The following is a 23,672-nucleotide window of genomic DNA, read 5'->3' as shown; positions in this document are numbered from 1 at the left end:
ATCAGAGCCTGGGTTTACTGTGCAGTGTAGAAATACCCTATTGGGCCAAAACAATTCTAGGTGGAAGGAAAAGCAGCAAATGGCTTAAGTTTAGGATGGGCATTATATTTGGTTCTTCTGTCTACTGTTCTGTTTTGTTATTGCCACTGACTGGATTGGTACGAGAAAACTCAAATGTAACTTCCTTCTAAGACAATTATTGTATATCTTTCCTCTGAAAAAAAGTGTATTTGATTTTCTCTTTTCTTCTCCCTTCCCTCCCCTCCTCTCCAGTCTAAAATTAAATTGCAAATCCAAATATATTGTGTGATCTAAAAAGTCACGTCTTATTAGATAGCATCTAAAAAATGCTATCTAATAAGATGTACAAAGCACCTCACTACATGATTAATAGTAGCTATCATGAAAACTGTCAATCTGTGATTAACCAACATCATTAATTAACATTGCTTTGCCTATTGGCATGCGTAAGAGACATGCTACTATTTTGTTCCCCCATGGACAGGTTGGCAGAACAATTTTGTTTTAATTTTATTGTCTGTAGAAGGAGGAGTCCTGTAGGTGTAGCGGGGTGTAGGCCCCGGGGCTGGAGAGGGGGGAGAGAGGCCTCTCTCCCCACCGGGGGTGGGGTGAGGGGGAAGAGGTCTCTCTCCCTGCTGCGGCCCTGAATGCCCCAAGCTCCCCCATCACCGCCCCCCACCCACCCTCTATTTCCCCTCCTCACCCTACACGTCTTCCAGGTGCACTTCTGGCTACGCCGCTATGTGCGCACCTGCACTAATCAGGTGCATGGCCCTTGATGGCCTCTTGTGTGGTGGCGCATATCTTAAGAGGGAACACAGATGCACGTGTGTTAGTTTTTTGTGTCGTTTCCTGGCATTTATTTGAAGAATTGTACGTTGCTGGAAATTAGACCACCTGCCCTGGTCTGGGCTTTCAAAAAGAAATCCTCTTGATTAGTGCCAACTACACCATTTAACTCGGTGTTTCTCAGGTGTCACTATGAAAACTAGAACACTTTTCTTTGCCATTGCATTCACTTTGGTTTTAAACCACATTATTGAACTTTCATTTAAGAAAAACATATGCAATTAATATTAGCTAGACTTTAATGTATGTGGTTTAACTTACAAAACAGAAGTGTAGTAGGTGGCTATACCATGAAGTACTTGACATCCCAAGTAAATATATTGTGTGTAATTGTAACAATTTCATAATTTTTCAGTATATAATCTATATGGCAAAATGTATAAATATTCATAAAAACTGTTTTAAAAGAGTTTCTGTGGAACTTTCAGGCATGTTTTTTGTTCTTGATGATATGTTGGGGTATGTATTTTTGACATCTGACTCATTTGACTGTCATTCTTAAATTTTGAGATTAAGCATACTGTTGGTTTATAAGGAAAATATCAGAGAGCCTGATCCTGTATCATACAGAGTGTCTTCAATGTCCAGTGATGTCTATGGCTTTAATGGTGTTCAGCAACTTCCAGCGTTGGGTCTTAAGCACAGCTACCATCAAACTTACTAGTAAGCCTAAACCAAGCATACCACTGTTCTTTACAAATACAATCTTGTATCTGTACCTGGAATGGTTTTATTAATATATTGCAGATATTCCGGGTATATTCTGATAATTCTATGATTTCTGAAAAACCTGCTCTTAAAAATCTCCAATGATGAAGATTCCACAGTCTGCCTAGGCAATTTATTCCAGTGCTTAGCCACCTTGACAGGAAATTTTCCTAATGTACAACCTAAACTGCCCTTGCTGCAATTTAAGACCGTTGCTTCATCTCCTATCCTCAGAGGTTAAGGCGAACAATTTTTCTCCCTCCTCCTTGTAACAACTTTTAATGTACTTGAAAACTGCTTTCATGTCCCCTCTCAGTCTTCTCTTCTCCAGACTAAACAAACCCAGTTTTTTTCAATCTTCTCTCATACATCATGTTTTCTCTGAACCTTTAATCTGTTGCTCTTCTCTGGAATTTCTCCAATTTGTCCACATCTTTCCTGCTCCTCCCCTGGCCCAGCCCAGCCCTGCCCTGCCCTGCCAGAACTGCCACGGCCCAGGAGAGGCGCCTCTCCCCGGCCACGAGCTGCTGCGGCGAGGCCCCCAACCCTCTACCCCAGCCCTGAGCCCCCTCCCACACTCTGAACCCCTCGGCCCCACTCCGACCACACATCACCTCCATATTGGTGCACATAACAAAATTCATTCCCTACATGGACATAAAAAATTAGAGGGAACTCTGATGATCAGCTCCTTTTTTCTTTTTCCTGTAGGCTCTGTGATTACTCCCAGTAATCTTTTTGAGATGATTATTCATCCTGCTAGGTCTGGAGCCTTTCCCTACAAGTTTCTTCCCCTTATTTGGGATGTACATTTCAGATAGTTTTTGTATAGTTGATTCAAAGAAATTTCAAGCCTCCTCCATATTTAAGTCCTTGAGCTCTTTAGTCCAGGTGACTTTTTTTTTTAATTAATTCCCTGTATTTCCCAAAATCTGCCATTTTGAAGTAAAAAATCGTAGTTGATTACCTGGTTTTGATTATCCTTCAATTTAATTTAAACTGAATCAGATCATGGTCACTTGATCCCAGATTATTTCCTCTGACCAGTTCCTTTATGATGTCCTCGTGCTTACCAAAATCAAGTATAAGACTGCCTCGGCTCTTGTTGAAGTGACAACTTGATGAAGAAACCTGTCATCTGTCACATCCAAGAATAACTGGGCCCTACTAGTGTTTAGTAGCATTTATTCTTCCATCTATAGCGGGAAGTTAGTCTTCCACTGTGACACAAATTCCGCAAAGTAATTATCTTCCTAATAATATTAGAGATTACTGTCTGTATCTGAGTCTGACCCTGGGGAATCTATAACAGACTCCTAACACCATCACAACCTTTTTTACAATCCTTGCCCAAAGTGATTTTGACCCAAACAATAGTTTTTTGTCATTGATGTACTATCCCATCACCTTTATTCCTTTCTCTCCTAAACAGCACATCCTCTTCAGTATCTGTGTTCTAGTCATGAGTGCTATTTTACCATGTTTCTATAATCCCTATACTATGAGGTTTAACCTCCTGCACTATAGTTCATTTCTCCATTGTGTTACCCAGACTCCTTGTGTTTGTGTACAAGCATTTCAGTTGTTTCCCTCAGATCTCACCCAGTTTTCTAGCTTGTGGTGTTCCATTATCCCTTACTATCTCTTCATTTAGCTGATTTACTTGCTTGTATGTATTAAAGGCATGCTTGGAGATTTCACAAGTCCCTTTCAACCTTCTCCCCTCATCTCCTAGTTTTAAAGTCTTTTTTTATGAATTGTGCCAGACTTGATCCTTGGAGGTTAATACCCCAGTTCCTCAAGTGGAGTCCATAAGTCAAGAAGATTCTTCTTTCTGAGAATGCCTCCCAATGATTAGTCGTCCTGAAACCTTCCTCATAGCACCAATCCTTAAGCCGTCTGTTGATATTTGTTATCTTGTCACACCTGCATCTGCCTTTTGTAGGGACTAGAAGTATCCTGAAAGTCACCTGACCTTCCACTTCTTTTAAGCATCTTTCCCTGCTGAGCTTAGTCATTCTTGACTGTTCCAGAGGAAATCTAGCATTGTCATTCATCCCAACATGCTCCATGTATCCATAAAAAACATGTATTTTTCCCTGCTCCCGTCCGACTCCTCTTCAGCCTCATGTTCACATCTCGTATCCTTGTTCCTGGCAGATAGCCCACTTTTCTGTTCTCTGGATCTGGTTTGATGTCAGGCCTGTGAATTCTTCTGAATATGGAGTCCCTGTTCACATAGACCTCTCTTCCTGGTGTTAGCATGAATCTGTCTTGCGTTCTCTCTCATAGTCTCCGGTAATGATCCCCATTTTTCCTTAGGCTTCAATCCCTAACTATCTCAATCATCAATTCTTCTTTCTGTAGGGACTGTCTTTTCTTTTTGTCTTCCTACATATTTATGAAGAACTCCATAGATATGATGATCATGACTGCTAAATTTCTAGTTTCTAGGTCACTGGTCTGAATCCACATCAAAAGATAGGTTACCCAACAGTCATAACGAATGTGAAATAAGTGGATATTGGTCCACTTCTTATGCTAGTCTACTTCATAAAAATTACCCCACTTGGTGAACTACATAGTCTCAGAAGCCATGGATTAAATGGGTGTAGAGAATGAACTATTAACTCTTGCTGTTAAAGCTTATCTTGAGTAGGGTTTAAAGATGTGGTGTTAGCTAACATTCTAAAGCCTAGTGTAGACTTTATCATATGCCAAGCCTAGGCTTCAATTTGACCAGTTTAGCATGTTAGTATATGCTGCCTTGTCTACACTAGACTTTTAAAATATTAGATGATCGTATTCTAACTAACACATGAGGCTGTGGAGGCAGTGTCTCCAGACTGAGGTTTAGGAACATTGGAGAGTGAATGTATGATCTTGCACAACCACTGTCTGTCTGTGCTGTAGCTCTTCTGTGAATGTGGCATGTCTCTAATGCTGCCAGTCTGGAACATCTGATGTGTGCTAAATTCACTTTTAAAATACCTAATGTAAATCAAGAGCAAACAATGCCTAATTTAAATAATTTGGGACTCTATTTTTAGTGGAGTAGCCCAGGTTATTTATGCAAAGAAGTCCTCTCACTTTGTTATAGTTTTATGCCTGCATATTGAGATTACTGACACAAATGTAATGGCTGCTTGCACACTTCTACATAAAAATTATATTCAATTCACATACTTTAAATAATCATGGGTAAGATATTAGTACTAAAGTGTTGACTTGTGAGTAGGAGGCAAATTATATGTTGTAGTGTTATATAAAACTGACTCACATGAGTGGGTGAGAATCCCAAGAATATCAGGACACCCACACTAGTGAAGGCAACATGTGAGCTTCCTCTGTACAGTATGTTTCCAACAGATTGCATAAGGCTTGTGTTTATTGAAGAAAACTGCATTATTTTTTCATAACCTTGGTGAAAAATCACTTTACTACTAGAACTTGTTAAAGTGCTTTTGCTTTAACAGCCTTTCTTTCAGAAATATACTGTGACAGGGTCGGACCAGATGGCTATAGGAGAGTAATAGAAGGCATATATATTAGCCCCAGGCTAAGTAGGTCCCTTTTCCCTGGGTAAGGTAACAGGGAAGGTTCCAGAACAATCGGGAACCTTCTGGAGACAATTAAGACAGGCTGATTAGAACACCTGCAGCCAATCAAGAAGCTGCTAGAATCAATTAAGGCAGGCTAATCAGGGCACCTGGGTTTTAAGAAAGAGCTCACTTCAGTTTATGGTGTGAGTGTGAGGAGCTGGGAGCAAGAGGCACTAGGAGCTGAGAGGGAGAATGCCGACTGTTGGAGGACTGAGGTATACAAGCATTATCGGACACCAGGAGGAAGGTGAGGATAAAGAAGGTGTTGGGAGGAGGCCATGGGGAAGTAGCCCAGGAAGTTGTAGCTGTCACTCAGCTGTTCTAGGAGACACCCTAGACAGCATCATTCCACAGGGCCCTGGGCTGGAACCCAGAGTAGAGGGCGGGCCCGGGTTCCCCCCAAATCCTCCCACCTCCTGGTCAGACACAGAAGTCGTCGACCTGGACTGTGAATTCAGAAAAAGAGCCAAGCTGAGGGCTGCCGTGAAGCTCCAAGGCGAGCAAATCCTCCAATAAGCACAAGACCCACTAAGGTAAAGCAGGAACTTTGTCACAATACAGACAAGTGTAGGGCTTCTGTTCTCCCAAAGTTACATAAAGCTCTTGATTTTTTTAAAAAGAATTCAGTAAATAAATTACTAAAATTAATCAGAAGCTTAATTTTGGTTGTATAAATAGCTACATTAGGTTAAAACTTGATAAAGACTATAAACGTTCATTTATCAAGGGGACAGAAGCTAACTGTCCAGGTTTAGAAAGAAACTTCCTTTATAAGTGTGTTACTCTGCAATTGTATATTATGGGGATTCTCGCAATATCCCCTGATGCATCAGGATCTAGCCATTGTCAGATAGGGCTAGATGGACCACAAGTCTACACCAATATAATTATTTGTATGCTTATAATATTATAAATTGTATAGTTAACTAGATACAGGTTGTACTGTATTGTCTAATTTTGATTGTAAACCTGAAGGGACAGACATTTTGTTTGCGATGCCAAAAACAGAAACTGCTCTATTTAAGAAAAAAAAGAAAAAGAAAAGACTTGTGCATTTGAGGCATAACATTAACAGGCCAGAGTGCCTTAAATCAAGATAGCTACTGTTAACACTATTTCTGTGAGTGTGTTGCTCTTAAAACTTCTCTTTTGAAATTCCTGTAACTACCTACTAACCTGCAGATGGTAAGATACCTATGTATGTGGCATCTTTGCCACCCAATCTGTTTTCACAGTGCTCATGTTTTATGAGACTACATTTGATGTATACTGTTATAGGGTACAGACCAGTGTGGCAATGTGGTTACTGGTAGTTAACTCACACATGCTCAGGAGTTTCAAAATATCATTGCCTTTTTGATGTCTGCTGTAGTAAGCCATTCTAATTCTTTAACATAAATAGTTGGTTTGGCCCCCTGGAATACCAGCAGTTGCTTCCCTGATTAGCAAGACTTCAGAAATAATTCCCTTTGCCTTTTCATAGTCAGGCCTTTTCTGCCCCTGGGGTTGCAGAGCTAGGTTGTAGATTCTTTCCCTGGTCCTACCACCTGCTTAGTTGATCCCAAGCCCAATCCAGTTCTCTCAGGATTCAATGTCTAGACAGCCTGCCAGCACTTCCTGTTCTGTGCAGGTCACTCCCAGGGGTGAAAGTAAGTTAGAGGACTTACCGATACGCTGGAGTCCTGAGCAGGGGGCGTGGCCTCAACCGGAAAAGGTGTGGCCTTAACCGGAAGAGGCAGGGCCTTAAATCCCCAGACCCTTTAAATCTTGATTTAAAGGGCCCAGGGCTCCAGCTGTGGTAGTGGCAGCTGGAGCTCCGGGGCCCTTTAAATCCCCGCCAGAGCCTCACCACCACTACCCCAGAGCTTGGCAGCGGGGCTCAGGCAGAGATTTAAAGGGCTTGGAGCTCCAGCAGCCACTACCTCCCTGGCCCTTTAAATCCCCTCCGGAGCCCCCCGCCGCTACCCTAGGGCTTCGGTAGTAGGGCTCCAGTGGGGATTTAAAGGGCTGGGGCAGTAGCGGCAACTGGAGCTCCAGGGCCCTTTAAATCCCTGCCGCAGCCCCGCCACCGCTACCCCAGGGCTTTAAATTGCCGTCTGGGAAAGTCGGTCCCGATACAGCGCACCAGCTCTTACCGGTACGCCGTACTGGGGCGTACCGGCTTACTTTCACCTCTGGTCACTCCTCACAGGGAACAGCCTAAATCCTGGCATGCTCCCAGCTTCTTGGCTCTTCAGATTGAGCTACATGCTCCCCTTTTATTCTATAGCCTTGTCACATGACTGTCAACTGACTTTCTCTCAGCATTTCCCATCAGGGTTTGCTTCAGCTTGGTCACGTGATCCTTCTAGGGGAATTCAACACCCAAAATGCCTGGTCTTACAGGCTCAGAGTCTTGGAACAGGACTGGCTAACACTGGACTACAACTGTTTCTAAAGGGGATAGACTACTCTGTTATATACAAAGAAAATATCAGCATGAAATTCTCGTTTCCTTCCCCACTGAGCCATATTATAATGCAATATGGCTGTAGGACAGGGGTGGGCAAACTTTTTGCCCCGAGGGCCACATCTAGGTATGGAAATTGTATGGCGGGCCATGAATGCTCACAAAATTGGGGGTTGGAGTGCAGGAGGGGGGTAAGGGCTCTGGGGTGGGGCCAGAAGTGAGGAGTTCAGGATTGGGGCAGGCAGCTGGGGGGTGAGGGTAAGGGCTATGGCTGGGGATGCAGGCTCTGGGATGGGGCTAGGGATGAGAGGTAGGGAGTACAGGAGAGTGCTCCAGGCTGGGACCGAGAGGTTTGGAGGGTGGGAGGGGGATTGGGAAAGGGTTGGGGCGCGGGAGGGGGTTGGGGTTCAGGCTCTGGGCAGTACTTCCCTCAAGCAGCTCCTGGAAGCAGTGGTATGTCCCCGCTCTGGCTCCTATGCGGAGGCGTGGCCAGGCGCACTGCACTGTCTGCAGATGCCGTCCCTGTAGCTCCCATTGGCTGCGGTTCCTGGCCAATGGGAGCTGCACGGGCAGCACTTGGGGCAGGGACAGCGTGCGGAGCCTTCTGGCTGCCCCTACGCATAGGAGCCGGAGAGGGAACATGCTGCTGCTTCCGGGAACCGCAAGCAGCCATGGCACACATGTAGCAGGGCAAGCCCCCGACCCCACTCCCCAGCTGGAGCTCAAGGGCCAGATTAAAATGTCTGAAGGACCCCTTACTGTTAATCTACCGGATCACTACAGCATTTAAGGAGTAATTCTAAAATATGGACATCTTAATTTTAATAAATTTATGTACTCTGATTTCCACTGCAAATGAAACTTTATTTTAGGGCTTTACTATTTTAATGTGAACGTTCCTCTTTTTTCTGTGTGTGTTCCTGTCTTCCCATTTCCTCTGTTCTTTCTTTTCAAGGGAACTCCCAGAGCTCTAAACTTACAAATAGTGTGGTGTATTCTGCTTGTGGAAAGGTTGGCCATCTCTCTTTTGAAACGTAGTTTCCATACACAGGCCAGCACAGCCAAAAATGTGCAACTTTGCTTAGTTTTTCAACTGTTAGTACATGTGACTTACTCCACTCAACAAGCCTAGCTTGTATGACAGCAACCACACTCTGAAATGACACTCAAGCTGCACAGAATGATTGGATTAGCAGATGGAGAATTAATGCATCCCTACTACATTATATCAGCAGTCCTCAAGCTTCAACCATATCCCCTGGCAGGCCAGCTAGCTTGAACTTTCAGCTTGAACTTATCTCATGCTAGAGATTTTTGTGTGTGGATGAGAGTTGGGTTAGGGGAAAAACTTGAGTTATAGCTCCTGCTCACAATGAAGTGAAGACAACTCTTTAGTCTGCTTGTGGAGATAAATTGATGAAAGGTATATTTTGTAAATTATGTGGCATTCTTCCACTTGGATAGGGGAAAATTCATGATTCCATGCTCAATGTAAAGTCCTGTTTTTAGCCTTTGTAGGTTGCCATTCACAGGATCACAGCCATTCACAGGACCACCCTTATTTTAGAGGGTGTCTATCTTCTTCTAAGAAACCAAATAATTAGAAATATTTAAGCACTTGTAATGTGCTAGAGCATCATACAGAGCGTGGAAGTAGACAAGGTTCCTGCCTTAGGATCTTGGAATCTAAGAATGATACTATGAAAAGGGACACCAGATGTGTGTTGGGAGAGTAATCTCTCTCTAGTTGGCAAGAAAGCATGACATTCTTAAAGTTCTCAAGAGACCTTTTTAGTATTGCAAGATAATCCTGGATTATCTAGTTTCATGGTCCAATAAGGGCGCTGGTCCATGTGGTTTAGCATGACCCCTTAAACTATATTGTTGTATGTATTTAGAGCAGGGTTTCAAACACACAGTGATGGAGCTTAGAGAAACCTTAAGGGAAGGAAACATTTAAATGAGTTTATGAGGAGAGAGACTAACCTTAGTTATAGTACCTATGTATGCACTTGAGACATCAATATCCTTGTGCACCTCTCTCTTTTCCCCACATACATGTACACTTGCCATGCTACCTAATCAGGCAAATCTTCCTTTTTAACTTTTGGTGTCTGTATTTTAATGGTGGACTTCAGACTTTGCTTTATTATTCTAAAGTAAACACATTAAACAAAAATAACACCATTGTCCCTCAAATCACTCTGCATGCCTTCTTTTATTATCTGAACTCCTGAGTGACATCACTGTGTATGGAGCCATTGCTTATCCTACCATTACAATGGTACACCAGCATGTGCCGTAGATTGGAGTGAGATTCTAATGCTGCTTGTTGGAATAACACAGCCAACTTTTCAGACATGTGCACAGAGATTCCAGCACTAGTCACTGAATCTCTATGAAAGCAGATACAGCCTTAAAAATAAAATAAAAAGATCTTCCTTTTTTTCTTAAAAGACACTGAAGTTATTTATCATTGACCATAATGTTCTCAAAATGGTTGGACTGTGTTACTAAAGAAGATGTGTGTCCAAGACATCTAATATTGTTCTTTCTGCTTTCCTGAAACTTTTGGTCATGTGGGCTGATCCTATAACAGGATATGAAACTGAGTGACTCATAGCTTGGATTTGCATTCTTGGATATCATTATTACTAAGGTGCCATATGAACAGATGGGATATGAATGATGAAGCCTGGATTGAGTAACTACCAGTGCAGAGGAAATGACTAATTGAACTTCAAAGAACAAGAAGTCTGTCTTCTTGCAGTCAAAATATGTGAACTAGAAATACAGATTTGTACCTTCACATGTATCTGAAGAACTGTTTCTCCTATTTAGCATGAAATTTTGGTTCTAGTGTTGGCAGCTAGTCTGAATACATTAATGTAGGAGATAGTGAAGTGAAAGCTTTTAGCTTAAACAGAGATTTCCCTTTAAAAAGATTATGTAATACTAAATAGAGGTCTTTAAGTCATAAAGCTATGATTTGTGTGTGTTATGAATTCTATATATTCAGTCTACAATGACAGGTGAGTGGCTATATTTTCCAATATCACTCCAAGTGATCATAAATTGGAGGAGTTTCAGTACAAAGCATTCAGTATATACATGACTTCCACAGCATGGCTTAACTTTCCTTGTCCCAGACTCCTGGACAAAATCAGTTCTCCGATCTAGAGGTCTCAATCTGTTATTCCTATATTAGCTGTGCACAAATTTAAAATTCTTATTGTGGAACAATGAATAGTGTTTTGGGGTTGAATCCTTTATCTGGGACCCCCTGAGGGGCTGCAAGCAGGCTTCAGGGGGTACACCAAGCAGGCCCAGCGTTAGACTTGCTGGGGCCCAGAGCGGAAAGCCAAAGCCCCACTGCATGGGTCTGAAGCCCTGAGCCCCATCATTCCGGGTTGAAGTCGAAGCCTGAGCAATGTAGCTTCGTGGGGGCCCTGTGTGGTGTGGGGCCCCAGGCAATTGCCCTGTTTGCTACCCCCTAATGCCAGCCCTGGCAAAATATGCAGAAAAAACAGTTGTTGTGACACACGTGGGCCATGGAGTTTTTATAGTATGTTGACGGGGGGCCTCAAAAAGAAAAAAGGTGAGAACGCCTGTTTTAAATTATTTTTAGCTGTAATCTAATCAAAATATATTCTGTTCCCAATCTTTTATTAGTTCAATGCTAGAAAATTAGATTTCTCATAATATATGGTTATCTATTTTCACCTCTCTTTCAGAATCTCATCTGAAGTGTCAGATCAAAACTTCAATTTAAGCTTGAGCTTAAATCAGCAGTTCTCAGACTACAGTAGAATCTCAGAGTTATAAACACCCTCAGGAATGGAGGTTGTTCATAACTCTGAAATGTTCATAACTTTCTGAACAAAACGTTATGGTTGTTCTTTCAAAAAGTTTACACCTGAACATTGACTTAATAGAGCTTTGAAACTTTACTATGCAGAAGAAAAATGCTGCTTTTTAATCATCTTAATTTAAATGAAACAAGCACAGAAACAGTTTCCTTATCTTGTCAAATCTTTTTTAAACTTTCCCTTTATTTTTTTAGTAGTTTACATTTAATACAGTACTGTACTGTATTTGCCTTTAAAAAAAAAATTGTCCCCGCTGATGCCAGATTGCATACTTCCAGTTCCAAATGAGGTGTGTGGTTGACCAGTCAGTTCGTAACTCTGGTGTTCATAACTCTGAGGTTCTACTGTAGTTTTCAAAATCAGCAACCTACTGGTGACTTGTGGATCTGCACCTGTTCATATTCAAGCAGTGATGCATCCTGTTATTTGTAGCCTAATGCAGCACTCAGGGATTTAAACACTTTTCTGAGCCATTAACCAGGGTTTAGAGAAGGACAGCAAGCACTCTTGTGCACCAGATTCATGCTATTCTTTGGCAAGTGTTTCTTTGGTCAAATATGCAGATGACTCCAAAAGTAGATTGCTAGCGCAAATATTGGAGGACAAAACCAAATTACATGTGACATTAAAAAAAGAGAGAGACACAAAAAGAGAGAGAGAGAGCTTTAACAAAATAGGAATATGTCATTGTAAAACCACAAACATTTGCAGCAGGATTCTGTGTGAGGTCTGTATGATAGGCTATACAAACCCCACACTGGAGAAGACGGGATTAAGGAACATTTTGCTCAGAAACCTGTGGTCCTTACCGGTGTCTCATACTATGCTATTAAATATGCTATATAGAGGTCTCGTATTATTAACACTGTATTACTAAAATTTCATTAACCTCACATTTATAATATAGTATCTACTATACTGTGAAATATTGTAAAATTACTATACTGCACTTGACAGCATAATTGGGTAAGGAACAGTTTTGTGATGTAGTATCATAAATTTTCTTTATTACATTTGGTTAGTAATTAATAAGAGTTGATAAACTGTACTAAATCATTAATGCAGATTATTAGCTAAATTCTGTTTTTCTATTGTGTAGCACTACTGTGCATTTATAAACACGTGTCTTGTTCTGCTCCAGATTCCACTGTTAATTAGTGGGTCATTCCTCTCCTGGTGTGTGTGGGTTATAAAGTTTTGATATCTTTTACAATGAAATATGCTATATAGGTGCAAGATATTGTTCTCTGAGATTTGAAATGGCTAGTTGTTTCAGAATGCATGTTTGTTCTGTAACTAATTGCTTTGCTCATTTTCTGAATCCATGTAGTCAGTATTAAAAAAAAAAAAAAAAATCAGAGTTGCCCAACAGAGACTGCCGCAACATGAAAATTAATTAAAATGTGTGTACTGGTCTTATAAATGGATGATTAATGTACAGAAGCAATTTTGGAAAGAAGTTATTAAAATGAAGATTTACTTTATAAATCCTACAGTGAAACTACATAAATTTCAGTCCCTGAGATGACAACATTAATCACTAATTTTTAAGTGAATGAAAACTGAACTGATGCTAACATTAAGATAGAACTGTGTATTAGCTGACAAGCAAATAAACATGCTTTCTAAGTGCATATTAAACACACTATTGGCCAGACACTGAACTTCTATTAAAACAAAGATTTTTCATTTTATATATTAAATATAGAGTAACAAAAACTGAGGCTAGAAGAGAATCTTTTAAGGCCCATAGATATGTCCAGCAGTTAAAATCAAATTTTTTCCAAAGCTATGATTGGTACATTGCTTGCTCAACATGAAAAATCTTTAAACACTGCTTAGACAATATATTTCTGCTGATAGCTCTAAGAAAAGTAATAGAGCTGAATTCTACATTAGCAGGGTGCATCTTATTGTGCATTATGGAAACTTGTAAGTCAGTGGGACTGCCAGGATCATTAATCATTTAAAGGTAGAATGGTGACTGTTTCATGTGCAGAAAGAATGTGCTTCTGTTGCCAGTGCCCTCAAGGAATACCTTTCTTATTTTTACCTGACACTTAAGACTAGGTTTGCATTTTAAAAAGAGGGTTTCAATATCATAGTATAGAGTGTGCATATTTCTCACTAGTGCATTCAACATTCATTCTGAGCCTCAAGATTGCTTATGATATGTGCACATGAAGAATATTTAAAAATCCTTATGAGGGCTTGTCTGAACTGGCAAAGTGCATTAGAGGGGTGTGCTTCGGAAAGTGCTATAACTACCCCTTATAGACCCTGCTGACCTTTAACACAAACTAGGTACCATTTTAAAGCATGCCAGCAGAGCTTATGTGGGGCAACTAGAGAGGTGTGATTTGTAAAGTGCTCTAATGCATTTTGCCAATACTGTGTAGACAAGCCCTGAGTGTTGCATTCAAATATGAAACAGAAAAATAAAAAAATAGTGTGGCTACTAGGGTTGCCAATTCTCCAAGATTGGCCTGGAGTCTCCCAGAATTGGCATTGATCTCCCGGTGACTATTGAAAGCAACCCAGGAGGTTTTAATAGGATATTTAAAGAAAATGACATTACGTCATGTTGGGGGGAAAAAAAAATCTCCCGGAATAGCTTCAGTCAGAGTTGGCAACCCGAGTAGATACACATCTTTGTATAGAATCAGAACCCTCTTTAATTAATACTCCTGAGTTCCAAATCAGGAGAGTGTAGTAATATGGGAGATTTCCTTAGAAAACATAAACTTTAAAATACATGATATCAAGTATTAGACATGCATTTACCAGTGTTTAGGCATCAGTTACTGGAAAATATCATTTATGAGAAATGGAACCAGGAACTGAATTGAAACTTTGGGTTATAATCTATCAACAAGTTGTGTGTGTATATGCGTTATAAGTGGGGTTAACAGCACCACCTATTAATGTTACCCAACAGTTCCCATTATACGATTGTTTTCAATTACATACAACTCTGACAACCTTTAACTATCCGGGCTGAAATTTTCCAGATGGGGTGTCTTCTGGCTGATTCATTGATTTTGAGGATGGGGGGTAGGAGGGGGAAGGTTTTCATCCAACATGGTTTTAGCCATTTCTGAGAGCAAGGCGAGGGAAAAGTAAGTTTTCCTCGTGGCTTAAAAAAAGTCAGTTTTTTCTTTGGAAATCTCTAGCACCCCCATGAGTTGGAACAGGGGTTACATTTTATAGAAGAATAGCCTTTGCATCAGCCTAGGGCTGCAGGATGCGGTACAAAACTTTCTCTGCAATTGCTGCTTTGAGTCAGACTGGAATCAGGCACCAGACCTGCGAGCAGACAGCCTGTCTCTCCTGTGCCCTCAGTGTTCAACCAGGCAGCATGGAGGAGGGAGTTGCCCAGTTAAAATGCAGAGGGAAGAACAGCTGGGGAAAGGGGGCCTAGGGAGTAGCTTGGCACTAGGTTCCAACTCTGCCAGTGGCCAATGTGAGTATCATTAGCATGCTACTTGGAATTTCTGGGGTGTGTGGTTCAGTTCACTTTTAAAAACCCTAAAATTACACACTGTGCCTGAAAAATTTATTAACTATATATTAGTTGGACAACCAAATCTAATTATCAGATAACAAAAGCCCAAAGGTCAGAGGCCCCACCACTGAGGTCCAGGTGCAACTATTTGTCAATCCTAATTAGGGATGTAAATATTGTTTAAAAAGTTAACCATTTAAATGATTAAAATTGTCATTTAATCAGTTAACTGATTAAAGAGAATGGGGCTGGGGCTGGTCTGGCCAGCTGGCACAGGGCTGCGGGTTAACGGTTTGGGTGGGTTAACGGTAAGACTAATGTTTACCGGGTAATTGTTTAACTGCTTAATATTTTACATCCCTAATCCTAATAGCTTCTAGGAATTCAGAGTGTGCTGATATTTATACCAGGATGTTGCTGCAGAGCCTGCTTGGGAGGCTTCATCTTCCAGACTGATCTGTGGTGCAGAGGTGCTTTGATAAATCGAAAGCTTCACCACCTTCAGTGCTTCTTCAGGACAGAAAGTTTGTCTCTTCTCCCTTGTGTAGAGAGTCTCCTGACCAACGCCTGCAACAAACCCATTGCCAACTCTGTCTGCATATCTATTCAAGGGACACCATCATAGGCTACAACCACATCAGCCACACCATCAAGGGCTCATTCACCTGCACATCTACCAATGTGATATATGCCATCATGTGCCAGCAATGCCCTTCTGCCATGTACATTGGCCAAAGTAGACAGTCTCTATGCAAAAGAATAAATGGACACAAATCAAACATCCAGAATTGTAACTTTCAAAAATCAGTAAGAGAGCACTTCAGTCTCTCTGGACACTCAATAACAGACTTAAGTTGCCATTCTTCAACAACAAAACTTCAAAAACAGACTTCAGCGAGAAACTGCAGACCTGGAATTAATTTGCAAACTTGACACCATCAAATTAGGCCTGAATAAAGACTAGGAGTGGCTGGGTCACTACAAAAAATAATTTTCGCTTTGTTGATACTCACACCTTCTGTTGGGAATGGGCCGCATCCACTTTGATTGAATTGGCCTTGTTAGCACTACAAAAGTAATTTTCCTTCTGTTGATATTCACCCCTTCTTTTCAACTGTTGGGAATGGGCTACCTCCACCCTAACTAAATTCGCCTCATTAGCACTGACCCCTCACTTGGTAAGGCAACTCCCATCTTTTCATGTGCTGTATATTTATACCTGCTTACTGTATTTTCCACCTGCATCTGATGAAGTGGGTTATATCCGACAAAAGCTTATGCCCAAATAAATTTGTTAGTCTCTAAGGTGCCACAAGGACTCTTCGTTGTTTTGACTGATACAGATTAACATGGCTACCCCTCTGAAACCAGTCTCCTGATTGTTACACATATACAAGATGAAAACCCATACTTGTCACACAGGTGTAATTCGTAAAGTGTAAAAAAGTTGAAAATGGCTGAGAACTTAAAATTTGGGTGGTAACAGACCACAAATTCCAGTGAATATTGAACCTGGTGATATTCTAAATAATAAGAACTCTCTGCCATGCTTGTAGCTATTTCTATTGCTTCACACGGACTCCGCAGACATATTAGGTTTCAGAGTGACAATCCTGGAATTTTATTATGACGATGGAGGGAGGGGATAGCTTCCAGGACACTCTTCCCCTCCTGTTAGCTGTTGTGAGAGAAACTAAGGCCTAGTCTACACTAGAAAATTAGATCAGTTTAACTGCATTAGTCAGGGGTATGAAAAATCCATACCCCTGGTCGGCATTATTAAACTGACCTTAGTCTCCATGTAGATAGTGCAAGGTCCATGGAAAAATTCTTCCATTGACCTAGCTACCACCTCTTGGGGAGGTGATTCCCTGTGCAGATGGGAGAATCCCTCTCATCAGAGTAGGTAGTGTCTGAACTGTAGCATTTTAAGTGTAGGAAAGCCCTAAGTGAACTAAGAAAGTAAATAGTCCTCCTTAGCCTTTCTTTCAGCTCCAGTGCCTTCCTTTGCAACTGCTCATAGTATTTTACAACAACCATGTGAAACTGATAGAATTCTTGTTTATTTTCAAACATGGTTCACAGTAGTGAACTGTGAAACTGACCAGTGTTGTTAATTTCATTCCATGGCTTGGAAAAACCCTGAGAATCCACAGAGATGCTGGGGCAATCTGTCTCCAGTCTTAGAAAGATGAAGCTGTATTTCATCACATCTGAAAGTTATCTCTGCCTCCATGACTTATTTTTTCTTGTTAAATGAAATTTAATTTTGCAGAATTTAGTTAGCTTAGTCCCCCCATGCTTGGCAGGCACATAGGGAGTGGACATTCCAAGACAGGTATCTAAATAATATATGGACACAGTCCTAATAGTAGCATATCATTTAATATTATAAGCAAACAATCAGTTTAGTAAAGTAACTAACATCAGACATCTCTGTCAAACATGATGGGTAGAGGCAGTTAAGGACATTGGCCAATGTGTAAATTGAGAGCAATATGATATAGCTGTAATTTTATCATTCATTATTTTGTACTGTATGTCTCAAAATCTGGAATTGCTGTGTACTATCACACACACAACCTGGGATTGCAACAACATGCATATATTATGAACCAATATTGTAGGGTGTACTATTTCTCACTGCAGTCTTGAAGCTAGTACTGGTCTTACTGAGAATAACACTAGACAGATAAATTCTGAAATGGAAAAATTCCAGTTGATATACATTGTAACATGTATAAAGATAAGATTTGTTTGTGGAAGATGAAAGTGGAAGTCAACTTCTGTTTCTTCTGTAAAAGTGGCTGGAAGAAACTTCAGAACAAGTAATTACTCCCATTCCCAGCTATCTGATTTTTCTGACAGCTAGATAAGTAATATGTAGCTGAAGAGGTGGAAAACATTGCTTCATCCTCTGTGAAAAATGCTAAAATTGAAGATACAAAGCTTCTGTTGAACATGTAGATGGATATCACATTTAATGTAATGGTAGACTGGACCTGATTTAATACCTTGTTCTAAACTCTAGCATAAATATGTTTTTAGAAGAGTTAACGTTCTGGTAGTATTTATTACAGTATTCAATCTATTTCTGGTGCGTTTCAATCATAATGCAGATGACAATAAAGTTAGCTTTTGTTCTTAATCTATCAAGCTATTAGTCTGTGTTTTAATCATTAAAATGAATCTGTAGATAAATGCAATTTTAATTATTTTATCTGTTGCATTTACTGAAACATTTCCCTTTTTTGCATCTAGGTGTATGATAGCGGATGAGGTAAGTTATTTTCCATCTTCCTATCTAATATTAGTTATATTACTGTTGACTTTGTTAAGAATGTCTCTTTTTGGGAGGAAGGGTGGGCTAGGAATGAGAGAGGCATTATTATAATGCTCATTAGATTCAATGAAGCTATCTCAGTAAGCAAATGAAAGTTGAGATTGTGACTGCCTGGTTTAAAAGCAGATTTGAACAACTTGTTTTTAAAGATCAATTTTAATTGCTTATTATGGATGTTAAAGATCCTCTCCTGAAAAATCCTTAAAATATTAACTTTACTTATGCAGTAGTTTTAAGAATTCTGTCGCTGTGTAGATTGCTATTTTTAAGCCACAAATAATATTAAACTGAAGTGACACTGTTTTAAACAAAAAGAAAAGGAGGACTTGTGGCACCTTAGAGACTAACAAATTTATTTGAGCATAAGCTTCATCAGATGCATTCAGTGGAAAATATAGTGGGGAGATTTATATACATACAGAACATGAAACAATGGGTGTTACCTTACACACTGTAACAAGAGTGATCAGGTAAGGTGAGCTATTACCAGCAGGAGAGCAGGGGGAAAAAACCTTTTGTAGTGATAATCAAGGTGGGCCATTTCTAGCCATTGACAAGAATGTCTGAGGAACGGCGGGGGGGGGAGAAGGGGAGAATAGTTTTACTTTGTGTAATGACCCATCCACTCCCAGTCTTTATTCAAGCTTAAGTTAATTGTATTCGGTTTGCAAATTAATTCCAATTTAGCAGTCTCTCATTGGAGTCTGGTTTTGAAGTTTTTTTGTTAAAGAATTGCCACTTTTAGATCTGTAATCAAGTGACCAAAGAGATTGAAGTGTTCTCCGACTGATTTTTGAATGTTATGATTCTTCACGTCTGATTTGTGTCCATTTATTCTTTTACATAGAGACTGTCCAGTTTGACCAATGTACATGGCAGAGAGGCATTGCTGGCATGTGATGGCATATATCACATTGGTAGATATGCAGGTGAACGAGCCTCTGATAGTGTGGCTGATGTGATTAGGTCCTATGATGGTGTCCCCTGAATAGATATGTGGGCAGAGTTGGCAACGGGCTTTGTTGCAAGGATAGGTTCCTGGGTTAGTGGTTCTGTTGTGTGGTGTGTGGTTGCTGGTGAGTATTTGCTTCAGGTTGTGGGGCTGTCTGTAAGCAAGGACTGGCCTGTCTCCTAAGATCTGTAAGAGTGATGGGTCGTCCTTCAGGATAGGTTGTAGATCTTTGATGATGCACTGGAGAGGTTTTAGTTGGGGGCTGAAGGTGATGGCTACTGGTGCTCTGTTATTTTTTGTTGTTGTTGTTGGACCTGTCCTGTAGTAGGTAACTTCTGGGTGCTCTTCTGGTTCTGTCAATTTGTTTCTTCACTTCAGCAGGTGGGTATTGTAGTTGTAAGAACGCTTGATAGAGATCTTGTAGGTGTTTGTCCCTGTCTGAGGGGTTGGACAAATGCGGTTGTATCGTAGAGCTTGGCTGTAGACAATGGATCGTGTGGTGTGATCTGGATGAAAGCTGGAGGCATGTAGGTAGGAATAGCAGTCAGTAGGTTTCTGGTATAGGGTGGTGGTTATGTGACCATCACTTATTAGCACCATAGTGTCCAGGAAGTGGATCTCTTGTGTGGACTGGTCCAGGCTGAGGTTGATGATGGGATGAAAATTGTTGAAATCATGGTGGAATTCCTCAAGAGCTTCTTTTCCATGGGTCCAGATGATGAAGATGTCATCAATGTAGCGCAAATAGAGTAGGGGCATTCGGGGACGAGAGCTGAGGAAGAGTTGTTCTAAGTCAGCCATAAAAATGTTGGCATACTGTGGGGCCATGCGGGTACCCATCGCAGTGCCGCTGATTTGGAGGTATACATTGTCACCAAATGTGAAATAGTTATGGGTCAGGACAAAGTCACAAAGTTCAGCCACCAGGTTTGCTGTGACATTATCGGGGATACTGTTTCTGATGGCTTGTAGTCCATCTTTATGTGGAATGTTGGTGTAGAGGGCTTCTACATCCATAGTGGCTAAGATGGTGTTTTCAGGAAGATCACCGATAGATTGTAGTTTCCTCAGGAAGTCAGTGGTGTTTCGAAGATTACTGGGAGTGCTGGTAACGTAGGGCCTGAGAAGGGAGTCTGCATAGCCAGACAATCCTGCTGTCAGGGTGCCAATGCCTGAGATGATGGGGCGTCCAGGATTTCCAGATAGAATACCCCTAGTGGCGGTTTCAGGGGTGTTTCTGTGCAGATTTGTTCTTGTGCTTTTTCAGGGAGTTTCTTGAGCAAATGGTGTAGTCAAGAAACTCCTTGAAAAAGCACAAGAACAAATCTGCACAGACACACACCCCTGGAACCCTGACATGGGTATTCTATCTGCTACCCATGATCACTCTCGTTACAGTGTGTATGGTAACACCCATTGTTTCATGTTCTCTGTGTATATAAATCTCCCCACTGTATTTTCCACTGAATGCATCCGATGAAGTGAGCTGTAGTTCACGAAAGCTAATGCTCAAATAAATTTGTTAGTCTCTACGATGCCACAAGTCCTCCTTTTCTTTTTGCAGATACAGACTAACACAGCTGCTACTCTGAAACCTGTTTTAAACAGATACTTGCAAATATGAATCTATGCCATGCAACAGCGCAAGTGTACTTAATAAAGTAATACATGATTCTCAGAGAATGAGACAATGATTCTTTAACTTCTTAGGGAAATGTAAATTCTTTGTACACCATGGTGCCTTTGACTGTGCTGTGTAACCAAAGAACCATATAAAGTCAAGGCAAAGTGAGTCAAGGGCCCGTAGGGTTCTGTAGCCTTTGGATCCAGAATGTACTTCACAGAGTGAGTTTCCTCTCAACAGCTCCTCCTCCTTTATATTGAGGGAGCTCCAGCTCAGGCACTTCTACTAAACTCAACTGCAACCTTGTTTTCTGGGAAGAGGCGATCCAATAACCAGGTCCAAAACCATTTAGAATTCAAGATGCGTGAATCAGAATCTATAGAAACTAGTCTTCCAGGTTAAAAAGTGGTTTGAGGCTTGTGTGTGGTTTTTGGTTTGGTTTGTTTTTTGGCATGTTGAATTAAGTACTGCTGGTAGATAAAAACTCAAGAAGAAACCATTTTAAGAAATATATTTTGAAGTTGCTACATTATTTTAAACATATCAGTTTCTTCTTTACCTATAGCTCAGTATTTTATCTCTCAGTGATGATTTTCTTCTTCAGGCTGTGAACCAGTTGACTCGCTCACCTCCTCCTCTCTACTTATCTTTTTATTGACTTCCTTTGGGGTCCTCTGCCTAGTTAAGATTATGTGCACCATCTACTGTAAATAAAATTATTATTAACTCAAAATTGCAATGAGGGGATTATTTGTGATTTGTCTTAATTATCCTGTAGTTATAATGAACTGAATGATAACTCTGTATTTCAGTTGTTGTACTGTTCTTCATATGGATGAAATGTTTATAATATTCCTTATTAATTTAATTTTAATTTCCATCTACTTCACTCAGTTAAAATATAATAATGTTTATAATTAACACTACTATTAATTTTTCATCCTGGGTACACACTTCATAAATTGTGCATTTAATAGAGAATTATTATCCATTTGTATTATCCATAAATTGAAATAGTGTAGAAAGTTAGATACCAAAAATATTCCTGCATAGAAAGATTTGCAGTCTGAAAGCACTGCGATTAGCATATCCGCTATTGTTCTACTTTTACGGTCAGTGCTGAAAAATCTACATTGATAACTAGGGCCCTACCAAATTCATGGCCATGAAAAACATGTCACGCACCGTGAAATATGGTCTTCTGTGCTTTTACCCTACACTATACGGATTTCATGGGGGAGACCAGCATTTCTCAAATTGGGAGGCCTGACCCAAAAGGGAGTTGCAAGGGAGGGGTCGCAAGGTTATTTTTGGGGGTCGTGGTATTGCCACCCTTACTTCTGCGCTGCTTTCAGAGCTGGGCAGCCAGAGAGAGGCAACTGTTAGCCAGGCGCCCAGCTCTGAAGGTAGTGCCCTGGCAGCAGCAGTGGAGACATAAGGGTGGGAATACCATACCATGCCACCCTTACTTCTGCGCTTCTGTCTTCAGAACTGGACAGCTGGAGAGTGCCAGCCGCTGACTGAGGGCCCAGCTCTGCAGGCAGCAGCGCAGAAGTAAGGATGCCAATACCATACCATGCCATCCTTCTGCACTGCTGCTGGTGGCAGCTCTGCCTTCAGAGCAGGGCTCCCAGCTGGCAGCCACCACTCTCCAGCTGCCTAGCTCTGAAGGCGGTGCAGAAGTAAGGGTAGCAGTACAGCAAGCCCTCCCCTCACCTGCCCTACAATAACCTTGTGTCCCCTCCACAACTTCTTTTTGGGTCAGGACTCCTACAACTACAGCACCGTGAAATTTCAGTTTAAATAGCTGAAATTATGACATTTACAATTTTTTAAATCCTATGACCATGAAATTGACCAAAATGGACCGTGAATTTGGTAGGGCCCCATTGATAACTGAAGAAAGTGCTTTCCCATTAAAATATCTTCATTGTTCCCGTACAGCCTTTTCATTTCCACAAGCTCCCAGATGGACTCCAGTAAAAAAAAAATGTATTCTTAGCTTTTTGGTAGGATTTTACACCAGTCAGTTGTCTGCATTACATATTTTTGTTGTGGATTTTCCTCAAACCACTTAAACCATTCTTCTTGTCTGTAACCTATTTCAGAAATATTTTCATTGCAGAAAATGGCATAAATACATATTTTATTCAATAACTATTTTTCATATCAAATATCAGCTCGAAAGAAGCATGTCTGTCTGCTAATGTAGGAATGTTCCCAACAGTATACTCACAAGTGATTTGTCTAATTAATTTTTAAATAACTCAAGAAATGGTACTCCCATCATTTACATATAAAGACTATTCCACAGCAAAATAATTCTTACCAATAGAAAATGTTTCCTGATGTTCAGTCTAATTTATTTATTCATTTGTTTACTGCATATCTCATCCTGATTTTCCTAGTTATATTATATTCCATGGGCTACCCTCTCTTCTTCAGTTTTCCCATGCATAAAATAAGGGTTATAAAACTTCTCTACATCACATAAGTATTGAGGATTGATTTTAAACTTTTGTCCAGTGTTTAAGATGAAAAATGCTTTGTAAGTGTTAAGTATCTTCACCCTTCAAATACTTGTAAATGATTATAACATTCCTCTGCCCTCTTAATTGTCATTTGGCTAAGCCCTACTATGAATATTATAAACTTTCCTCATAAGTCAGTCCCTCAGATATGTCAGTCATTTCTGTTGCTCCTCTCTATTTTCTCTTCTGTTTGTTCATATCTTTCTAGTGTTGAGGTGC

At 40.6% G+C, this 23,672-nt stretch overlaps 1 protein-coding gene across 4 annotated transcripts in view; it reads left to right on the top strand.

Annotated features, from left to right (window-relative positions):
• ZRANB3 (zinc finger RANBP2-type containing 3) overlaps positions 1-23,672 on the top strand; it is a 133,135-nt gene that overhangs the window by 19,304 nt on the left and 90,159 nt on the right. For 3 of the 4 annotated variants that reach the window (XM_043505037.1, XM_043505038.1, XM_043505039.1), the window contains exon 3: positions 18,265-18,283. The exons of the other annotated variant lie outside the window; for it this stretch is intronic. In XM_043505037.1, the coding sequence (XP_043360972.1) occupies positions 18,265-18,283 (19 nt within the window). The remainder of the gene's footprint in view (positions 1-18,264; positions 18,284-23,672) is intronic. 4 annotated transcript variants of the gene reach the window in all.

This window comes from Dermochelys coriacea, chromosome 11 (genome assembly GCF_009764565.3).
Source record: "Dermochelys coriacea isolate rDerCor1 chromosome 11, rDerCor1.pri.v4, whole genome shotgun sequence".
Taxonomy (NCBI): Eukaryota; Metazoa; Chordata; order Testudines; family Dermochelyidae; genus Dermochelys; species Dermochelys coriacea.
This window is presented reverse-complemented; position numbering and strand designations above follow the sequence as displayed.